Source organism: Myxine glutinosa, chromosome 11, assembly GCF_964187855.1.
Source record: "Myxine glutinosa chromosome 11, kmMyxGlut1.1, whole genome shotgun sequence".
Classification (NCBI taxonomy): Eukaryota; Metazoa; Chordata; class Myxini; order Myxiniformes; family Myxinidae; genus Myxine; species Myxine glutinosa.
In genome coordinates, this window is record NC_136271.1 from 3,516,573 (window position 1) to 3,527,658 (window position 11,086).

The 11,086-nt window shown below is 47.6% G+C and overlaps 1 protein-coding gene across 1 annotated transcript; it reads left to right on the forward strand.

The window, feature by feature from the left end:
• The first annotated feature begins 1,753 nt into the window (after positions 1–1,753).
• Positions 1,754–3,055, forward strand: LOC137412345 (antiviral innate immune response effector IFIT1-like). Its single transcript, XM_068097608.2, has one exon. It carries the CDS (start codon positions 1,754–1,756, stop codon positions 3,053–3,055), a length of 1,302 nt encoding a protein of 433 aa, XP_067953709.2.
• Positions 3,056–11,086: the final 8,031 nt, after the last annotated feature.

Consider the following 11,086-nt stretch of genomic DNA (forward strand, 5'->3'; position numbering starts at 1 on the left):
CCCTTAAAATTATTGTCTAACCCCTCACCGGTACCCCTCGCTTCGTCCCTCATTACCCCCATTTGGTTTTCTAATCGCTCACTATCAGCCCTTATTCCCACAATTTGGTCTCCCATTCGTTCCATAAGGGCCTTCATTTGCAGGAGGAAAAGGTTCGAATCCACCAGGGGCGCTGCCACGGTCGCGGGCGCGGTGACCAGCGAGGCGCCATTTTGCGCCCCCGCAACGTCGGGCGCAACGACGCTATTTTGTGCGTCTGCTACCCTCGCTGCTTCGCTCTCCTCACGTCCCTCAATTTGGTCCTGGACCGACCCTGCCTCACTCTTCTCTACCGGAACCCAGCTGTCTTGATCCGCCATAGCGCGACTTTCAAAATTCGGGTTTTTATTTCCGTAAAACAAAATCAAATTTCGCCGTTATAATTTCGAGCGCGTAAAACGCGCTCCGGATCGAATTCTACCTCCCAACACCAATTGTTACCCTAGTGGTACAATTGGTGTTCTAAAATTTGGGCCTAATAAATTTAGTCCCAGGTCCGAATCCGACACTCCTGACACCAAATGTTACAGACGCGGTTGTGGATGTTGGTTCACCGAGCGGTTTGGTATGACCGCGTCTGCACGTTTACCCGATTATACTCGAACCTTGGCCGAGTCGCACTACGCTAGATCAATGAAGGAAAAGGACACAACGGCTGGGATTAAAATGACACGACACCAAGGGTTCAGTTCTCAAGACCTCCGGAGGAGGTTATAATATTGCGGAAGGTCAGATTACAGGAATGAGAGGGACAGCATAGAAAGGCAGGCACTTAGACACACTCTTATATTAGCCCCGACAGACGACAGATAAACGGGACAAAACTGACTCACACGGGGATTGATGGCAAGGAAAGCGGGTAGTTGATGGCTCAAGGTGCACTCTTGGCTCAAGGACAGAATCGACCCGCTCCTGTCCAGAGATGCGGGAGGTCTCACTCAGCGCTCGAAGGTGACTTTCTTTCTCCAAGCTGGGGGCGCATCTGACGTCACGTCCGGTAAGTCGCTGCGTATATCCGGCGGGGAGTGACATGCCCTCGGCTCGTTAGCTCCGGCCCAGATGGAATCGGCCCGTTGCTTCTCATTGGGTGCGGGGGTTACCGGCTCCGCCCTTGACGAGGGGCCAACAGGCAGCCCCTTCGTGGTAACCCCGTCGGCGCACATGGGTAATGGCGGCTAACCGAGCCGGAGTGAGGACGCACACTCCCCGCGCCGCGCCGCCCCCATTTCCTCTGTTGTTGTAGTTGTTGTTGTTGTTGTTGTAGTTGTTGTTGCATGGGGAAGATGGGAGGAGGTAAGGGGAGGTCCTAAACTCACTACTGGTGCCATACAATCACATTCTGGTGCAACGAAGAGTAAGAATTAATGGAAACGAGTCCTTAACTGACATAGACTAAGAATAACTAGCAAGATGTCCGAAAGTTGTCTACGTGAGATGCGGTGGACCTGGGCACGACATTTAATGGGGGAAAAAGGGGAAGGTCGGTTCTACAGAGTGTTATTTACAGACAATGGGACTAGGGAATGGGGGATTGGGGATAGTTGGGGAGTATTGGGGAAATAGGGGAATATTTACAAGCGGATATGGAGGCCAAATGCCATATCCGCAACAATATTTACAGCCAGACCATTTACTGTCGATATTTCATTTGCAATCAATGACCTTTCATTTCGTACATCGTTCCATTTGTACTGAATGTTTTTCAGGAGCAGATATGGTTGATCAAAGTCTTGAAGCAGAGCTGAAACAACTGGAATGCCACTTCACCTGGAACCTGGAAGCTTCTGTTCGAGAAGTGTCATGGTTCGAAGAAGCAATTGAATTCCAGATGAAATATAACTCTGAAGTTTGGAATCCCGCAGCACACAACTTCCTCGCTTTCATTGCTGCAATGAAGAATAGTTGGCCTTGTGCTCTGCAGCACCTCGCTGCAGCTGAAGAAGCTTCCCGGAAGACATCCCATCAAGAAATGAGCGAACACAATTTGGTCTTGTACAGCAATTATGCCTGGGTCCATTTCCAAATGAACAACCAGCAAGAAGCCAATTGTTATCTCAAAAAAGTGCAGAAGATAAGCGGTGAAACCAAGGTTGGAGATTGTACCTCACCGGTGAATCCAGAAGTGCTGGCTGAGAAAGGCTGGACCTTGTTTCATTGTGGGTGTGATCATTACAACAACGCTGCAATATGTTTGAAAGAAGCATTGAAAAGTCGACCAGATCATGTCCAGTGGACTTTGGCATGTGCCATTGCATTGTGGCGTTGGGAGTGGAAATATAATCGATATGATTGTTGCAGGATAAAACCTTTGGAAGGAGAGAATCTTCTCAGGCGGACCCTTGAACTTGACCCAGAAAACAGTATGGCGTCGATACATCTGGCAATCCGTTGTCAAGTTAAACATCAAATGGAAGAGGCACATTTACACTTGGTGGAAGCCTTGCACAAGGCCTCAAACCATCCTACCATCCAGAAGTACTGTGACCTATTTTTTGAACGTGAAGGTTCTCCAGAAAGTTTGGATGAAGTAATAAGAATCATTCAAGATGCTTTGAATACCAACCCCAACAACCCAACACTTTTGTACACTGTAGGAAAGGTTTACTATCAGAAAGCGAAACTTTTGAAAAGGGAGAGAATGGAACCAAAGACCAAACAAGGTCAAATTAAATGTTTATTGAACAAATCCATTTACTTTAACCAGAAATCATATGCTGTGTCTGAAAAGACATTTGTAAAACCAATGTGTGATGTTGCAAGAACCTATGCTGAGGTTGGGATGATAGATCGGGCACGTAGTCTCTACAATGATCTTTTCGCTGACCAAGAACGTCTGACGTGTTCAGAAAATGTTCAGATTTTGCATGCTCAATTTGGATTGTTCCTTGAGTCACAAAATAATGTAGAAGAAGCAAAGAAGCATTTTAGTTTGGGCCTTCATATGAATGAGAATCCAAATGCTGCAAACATATGCAAAAATGCACTAGAGAAGTTGCTTCCGCTGTTTCTCAGTTGATGGAAATCTCGAATTTCCTGTTGTCTCCTCTGCCATCCATGATAATTTCTATTATTGTTCTGTCCCTTTTGGCCATCTACACCTTTATACAAGGGATATTTGTCCTGATCTGTTCTCTGTCCAACAATTCACCCTCTCCCCTGTCAGCATAATGATCTTCCACGACTTCTTCCATTATTTCCACAAGTCGATCTCCATACAAGTTTCAAGCAACCAAATTGTTGTTGTTACAGAAAACCAAACAAAGCCTGCGAGGTGTGGGGGTTTCCTCGGGGTTAGGTGTTAAACAAAGCCTTCCAGGTTTGATTGTTTCCACGTTGCTTGCCCGAGCTGCGTGTGTGTCTGTTCATTATTGATTGGCTTTTTCAAGTTGCTTTCATACACATTGCAGTTTCTGCTCTGATTTGGCTTCTTTCGTCATTATTTGGGTATTACATTTTGCTTGTTGCTTCTTTTTATTTCCAATTGTTATTTCCACTCGTGTTACCTGTTATTTCCACTCGTGGTGCGCGTTATTTCCGCTCATGGTGCTCGTTATTTGCGTTTTCCGCTTGTGTTACCTGTTGCTTCCGCTCGTGGTGCGCGTTATTTCCGCTCGTGTTACCTGTTATTTTCGCTCGTGGTGCGCCTTGTTTCCGCTCGTGGTGCGCATTATTTCCGCTCGTGGTGCCTGTTATTTCCGCTCGTGGTGCCCGTTATTTCCGCTCGTGGTGCTCGTTGTTTCCGCTCGTGTTACCTGTTATTTCCGCTCGTGGTGCGCCTTGTTTCCGCTCGTGGTGCGCATTATTTCCGCTCGTGGTGCCCGTTATTTCCGCTCGTGGAGCGCGTTATTTTCGCTCGTGGTGCGCGTTATTTCCGCTCGTGTTGCCCGTTATTTCCGCTCGTGGTGCGCGTTATTTCCGCTCGTGTTGACCGTTATTTCCGCTCATGTTGCCCGTTAATCCCGCTCATGTTGCCCGTTAATCCCGCTCGTGCTGCCCGTTATTTATACTCTTGATACCTGTTATTTCCGTTTGTTGCCTGTTATTTCTGCTCGTGTTGCCCGTTAATCTCGCTCGTGTTGCCCGTTATTTATACTCTTGATACCTGTTATTTCCGTTTGTTGCCTGTTATTTCCGCTCATGTTGCCCGTTAATCCCGCTCGTGTTGCCCGTTATTTATACTCTTGATACCTGTTATTTCCGTTTGTTGCCTGTTATTTCCGCTCGTGTTGCCCGTATTTCTGCTCGTGTTGCCCGTTATTTCCACTCGTGCACTTTATTTCCGCTTTCCGCTCGTGGTGCCCGTTATTTCCGCTCGTGGTACGCGTTATTTCCGCTCGTGTTGACCGTTATTTCCGCTCGTGGTGCCCATCATTTCCGCTCATGTTGCCCGTTATTTGCGCTTGTGTTGCCTGTTATTTCCGCTCGTGGTGCACGTTATTTCCGCTTTCCGCTCGTGGTGCACGTTATTTCAGCTCGTGTTGCCCGGTATTTCCGCTCGTGTTGCGCTTTATTTCCGCTCGTGGTGCGCGATATTTCCACTCGTGTTACCTGTTGTTTCCGCTCGTAGTGATCGGTATTTCCGCTCGTGGTGCGCGTTATTTCCGCTCGTGGTGCCCGTTAATCCCACTCATGTTGCCCGTTATTTATACTCTTGATACCTGTTATTTCCGTTTGTTGCCTGTTATTTCTGCTCGTGTTGTCCGTTAATCTCGCTCGTGTTGCCCGTTATTTATACTCTTGATACCTGTTATTTCCGTTTGTTGCCTGTTATTTCCGCTCATGTTGCCCGTTAATCCCGCTCGTGTTGCCCGTTATTTATACTCTTGATACCTGTTATTTCTGTTTGTTGCCTGTTATTTCCGCTCGTGTTGCCCGTATTTCTGCTCGTGTTGCCCGTTATTTCCACTCGTGCACGTTAGTTCCGCTTTCCGCTCGTGGTGCCCGTTATTTCCGCTCGTGGTGCCCGTTATTTCCGCTCGTGGTACGCGTTATTTCCGCTCGTGTTGCCCGTTATTTCTGCTTGTGTTGACCGTTATTTCCGCTCGTGTTGCCCATCATTTCCGCTCATGTTGCCCGTTATTTGCGCTCGTGTTGCCCGTTATTTCCGCTCGTGGTGCACGTTATTTCCGCTTTCCGCTCGTGGTGCACGTTATTTCCGCTCGTGGTGCCCGTTATTTCCGCTCGTGGTGCCCGTTATTGCCGCTCATGTTACTTGTTGTTTCCGCTCATGTTACCTGTTGTTTCCGCTCGTGGTGTGCGTTATTTCCGCTCGTGGTGAGCATTATTTCCGCTCGTGGTGCGCGTTATTTCCCCTCGTGGTGCGCGTTATTTCCGCTCGTGGTGCCCGTTATTTCCGCTCGTGTTGCGCGTTATTTCCACTTGTGGTGCACGTTATTTCCGCTTGTGGTGCGCGTTATTTCCACTCGTGCGCGTTATTTCCGCTTGTGGTGCGCGTTATTTCCACCCGTGTTACCTGTTATTTCCGCTCGTGGTGCCCGTTATTTCCGCTCGTGTTGCGCGTTATTTCTACTTGTGGTGCCCGTTATTTCCGCTCATGGTGCCCGTTATTTCCGCTCGTGGTGCCCGTTATTTCCGCTCGTGGTGCTCGTTTCCGCTCGTGTTACCTGTTATTTCCGCTCGTGGAGCGCGTTATTTTCGCTCGTAGTGCACGTTATTTCCGCTCGTGTTGCCCGTTATTTCCGCTCGTGGTGCGCGTTATTTCCGCTCGTGTTGACCGTTATTTCCGCTCATGTTGCCCGTTAATCCCGCTCATGTTGCCCATTAATCCCGCTCGTGTTGCCCGTTATTTATACTCTTGATACCTGTTATTTCCGTTTGTTGCCTGTTATTTCCGCTCATGTTGCCCGTTAATCCCGCTCGTGTTGCCCGTATTTCTGCTCGTGTTGCCCGTTATTTCCACTCGTGCACGTTATTTCCGCTTTCCGCTCGTGGTGCCCGGTATTTCCGCTCGTGTTGCGCGTTATTTCCGCTTGTGGTGCGCGATATTTCCACTTGTGTTACCTGTTGTTTCCGCTCGTAGTGATCGATATTTCCGCTCGTGGTGCGCGTTATTTCCGCTCGTGGTGCCCGTTATTTCCGCTCGTGGTGCCCGTTATTTCCGCTCATGTTACTTGTTGTTTCCGCTCGTGTTACCTGTTGTTTCCGCTCGTGTTGAGCGTTATTTCCACTCGTGGTGCGCGTTATTTCCTCTCGTGGTGGTTATTTCCGTTTGTTCGTCATTTCATCTGATTGTGATTTATAGTCACATCATGAAACGATATGTATTGATTAAAGAAATAAAATTGCTTGGCTTGCAGACTCCTTTCCCCCCTGAAATTGGATTCTTGATGTAAGGACTCGGATTTGCCGGTCGAACCCTGACCACGTGACTCGAGCGTCTCTGACCAGTTTCCCTTTAACAGGGTGTATGGAGCCACCAACTCAAACCATCATGACAAACAGGATCCACCCAGAGACCAAGTCCTTTTTATACATGTATTTGAAGCAAGCATGGGGGAAGGAATTTTCAAGAAGCAATGAACTGTAATGATTAAAGTACTGTTACATTTATGGGGGGTAGGTAATGGAATACCTTCGGCCAGGTAGGATTGTATATGTAGTGTGCTCTGACTCATGAAGAAGAAGAAACACCCATGTCACTAAGTAGGGAATCCGTTAGACCGGATGTTGCATAAGTGTATAATTGTCTCCATAGCAAGGGGTGGGGCTATGCTAATTAGGTAGGGGTTAAAGGTACATTCCCTGTCTGCAATTGCCGCTGTGATTTTTCCCTTGTTCCTTGTGACACCACACTGCACACATTACCAGCCAAGCGATCGGCACGTAATTAATAACACAAAACGAAGTAACCGGAACCAGGACATTCAAATACCACTGACCCCACCAGCCGAGTCATCACAAGGGCATAGCAGGGCTGTGAGGCCCTGCCCTGAAAGGTGATGATTGGTCCGGGCGATGGAGCGATGAGACGAACTCTTTGATTGGAGCACGCGCGTACGTCATCGGATGACGTTCGAGACCTGGGAACAAAAGGACTGAGTCCCAGCATTTCCCTCTCTGGCTTCGTTGATGTGATCGCAGGCGGACTCATTTAAAGTCAATCATTAAAAATGACAATTTTATACAACCTTTGACATTTTGATCAATATTTGATTGGATATGATCTTTCACCCAATATGCATTTTTTTATTGTCCCCCGTCACACGATTGTCCCCCGTCACAGCGAAAGGGGGACTATTGTTTTCCCCTCCGTCCATGTGTGCGTCCGTCCGTGCGTGCGTAAGCGAAGGACCGAATTCTAATTTGGTGTGTGGGTGCAACCCATGTCAAAATCCAAGATGGCCACAACCATATATATGTCTGAATCTTGTGAGCGAAATATCTTGAAAAATAAGCAAAGTACCAACTTGGTGTGTGGGTGTATCTAGGCATAAGGAAGAACGCTATTGAAAATTGGGTCGCCACATCAAAATCCAAGATGGCCACCATCATATATATATGTCTGAACCTTGTGAGCGAAATATCTTGAAAAATAAACGAACTACTAACTTCTAATCTGGTATGTGGGTGTATCTACGCATAAGGGAGAACGCGATTGGAAATTGGGTCGCCACGTCAAAATCCAAGATGGCCGCCTTGCGTCTTCCACTTTGTCAACTCATCACTTCACCGATGGGGGACCTAGGCATAACGCTTGTTTCATGTCAATTGGATGAAAATTGATGATTTTATGTGATGCTGACCTTTTGACCAAATTATTACTTTGCTTTCTCCATAATCTCATAATAATAATAATGTTGAAAATTTGATGACAAAAGGTCAAATGGGGGGAAAAAAAGTTACGGCACAGACACACACACACAAGTGGTTGCAAAATTCCACGTTCCGCTGAGTGGCGATGGGATAACGACAACAGCACTCTGTAGAGAGCACACCTCCGCCAGCTGGAACAGTTTACGTTTTGTAATTTGTTTTGTAATAGGCCGGATCTGGATCCATACCTCAAAGGTCCACAGACTCAGGAACTCATGTTTGGTTAAATTAATAGATGTGGCTTCACTTAACACTTAATCGTAGATCTTTTCTTGAATAAATTGTTACGTTTATGGGGAAGTGGATTAGAGATTACCTGAGAAGAGATAGAATGGTATGGTCTGTGTACAGAGTGGGAAGCAAATCTCGATGTAAGGATGTAGGGACCTGTTTTCTTAAGGATTGTGTTTGCATGTGCACGATATGAAGGTTGTATTGGTGATAAGATAGAGAGGGATTAGAGTTAAGGAAATGTGTGTTAAACCGCATATAAACATCCACCGGGTGTGCCAGTGACATCTCTGTCTTAAAGAGTTTACACCAGCCCAAAATAACAAAGCAGAAAGCTATGGGATTCTGCCAGGCAAAGAGGGAGGAGAAAGGGCGGAGCTATGATTGTCCCCTGGAAGGGGGTGGAGCCTCGAGAGCCCATGAACATGACTATCTTGGAAGGTAGATAGTTATGTTTTTTGGTATCCCCTTATGGTCGATTGGCCCCACCCCCCAAAAAACGGCGATTTGAATACATCATATATCAAACAATGGACGAGAGAGCATGCACGGCTGTAAAGACGAAGGACAGGAACTGTGGTGAGTTTGAGGTGAAGGTGGGAGTGCATCAGGGGTCGGTACTAAGTCCACGACTATTTGTAGCTGTGATGGAGGTGCTGGCTCGGAATGTAAAGGAGTGTTTACCGTGGGAGCTGTATATATATATATATATTTTTTGTATACAAGATTGAGGCTCGTGAAAGAGCTAACATTAATCACACAGAAAGACAAACCGACACATAAAACATATAACATGGGGAGCGGTAGACAAGATGGGGTGAGAGGGGGAGGAACACAAACACAACATCTGAGAGCAGGGACATCAAGAGATCTGTGGGAGGGAGAGGGCTTTGGAGGGGGGGGGGGGGGGAGGCACGGGAATGGGGGGTGGGAGAGGTATAAAACATATGGACACTGCCGGGACTTCCAGGAAAGAAGTTGGAATTTCAAACAAGGTGGATCTGGGGTGAATTAGTGGGGGTAGAACAGATCAAGGTTTTGGATGGGGAAAGATGAGAGATGGTGGTGAACAGCTGTTTTAAAGACCTGGAGGGAGGAGTGGGATTGAACGGAGTGTGGGAGTTTGTTCCAGAGGCGGGAGAAAAGAGGAATGAAAGAGTGAAGGTGAACAGAGAGCCAATATTTTGGCAGTTTAACCATCAGAGGGTTGCAGGCAGATCTTGTGCGATCTGTAGGAATATTTGGGGGACAAAGCACAGAGAGAGCTGGGGGAGCAAGGCCGGAGAGGAGTCGGTAGAAGACAGAAAGACCACCTACCTGTCTGCGGTGAGTGAGTGAAAGGCCCTCGGAGATAGCTTCATCACGGGAGATTCCAATGATTCTGAAAGCTTTGGTTTCAACAGCGTGAAGCCGAGCTCGGTGTGAGGCAGGAGCACCGGCCCATAGGGGAGAACAGTATTCCATTGAGCTGCGGATGAAAGCCTTGTATGTGGTGAGGAGCTCAGGTGTGCCGAGGAAGGACTTCGCACGACGGAGGATGCCCAGTCGGCGACTGGCTTTGGAGGCCAGCTTGGGAATGTGGTTTTCCCAAGAAAGATCATGGCAGATAGTGAGACCCAAAAGCTTGAGCGACAACTTCTTGGAGAGGATTGTTGAGAAAGTAGATGGGAGGGTTGTCCAGTCGATCTTTTCGGAGAGACATAGTAAGAGTGTGAGATTTGTCAGGATTGAAAGACATGTTCCACTTGTTTGACCAGTCTGTGATTTTTGTCCAGGTCTTCAGAGAGTGAGGAGGCTGCAGACTGCCGATCTGAGGGAAGAGGAATGGAGTGGCAGAGAGTGGAGTCATCAGCAAAGGATAGAGAGGAAAGGAAACTGGACTTTGTGTCCAGGAGAGGAAAGGAAAGGAAACTTTTCCATCAGCAAAGGAAAAGATAGAGAGAATTTTCCAGAGAGTTGGAAAGATCATTGTTGAAGACCAGAAAAAGCACAGGGCCCAGAACACTGCCTTGGGGAACTCCAGCCTGAACAGGAAGGAGAGATGAGAGAAATCCATTCAGGGCCACACATTGTCTACGACCAGAGAGGAAGTCCGCAAGCCATGCATGGAGATTTCCATGGATACCATAGGAGGAGAGTTTGGTGAGCAGAGCTGGGTGCCAGACCGTATCGAAGGCACGTGATATGTCAAGGGAGACGGCTCTGATTTCCTGTTTTGCATTGAGGACCTCCATCCATTGTTGAGACAGCAGAAGCAGCATGTCCAGAGTAGAATGACGTGGTCTGAATCCAAATTGATGATCAGAGATCAAGCCATTGGAGAAGAGGAAGGATTTGATATCCGAAGCAATGATGGCTTCCATGACTTTGCTGATAATTGGGAGCAGGCTGATTGGTCTGTAGTTGCAAGGATCTGTTTTGCACCTTTTTTCTGTAAAGCGGTAATGTTTGCTGATTTCCAGGATGCTGGCAGATGACCTTGAGCAAAAGAGAGGGTGAAAAGAACAGAGAGAGGGTGAGATAGAGTGGCAGAGCAGGATTTTAGGACCCATGGGCTGATGCCATCTGGTCCAGTTGCAGAATCAGAGTCGAGGTTTGACAAAAACTCCTCCACCTTGTCAGGAGAGAAGGACACAGAGTGCAGGAGCAGTTGGGTTCGACTGGGTAAGGTGGGAACAGAGAGAGATGGGTTTGGGACACAAGATTTTGAGACAAACACAGAGTTGAGGCATTCGGCTTTGTCACGTGCGGTGTCAACTGTGTAGCCATTTGAGGTAAGGGAGGGGATGGAGGGGGAACAAACACCAGAAACGGATTTGACCAGATGCCACCAGGATTTGGAGGAAGGAGACAGGTTTGAGAGTTTATTCTTGAGTGTGGAGAGATAGTGCTTCCTGGCACTCCTGAGGGTAGACACACACTTGTTCCGAGCTTGGTGGAAGGAACTGAGATTGCCTTCAGTTGGATTAGCCTTCCAAGAGGC

Coding starts and splice junctions, on each gene's coding strand:
- LOC137412345 (XM_068097608.2), top strand. CDS start 1,754: ATGGTTGATCAAAGTCTTGAAGCAGAGCTGAAACAACTGGAATGCCAC.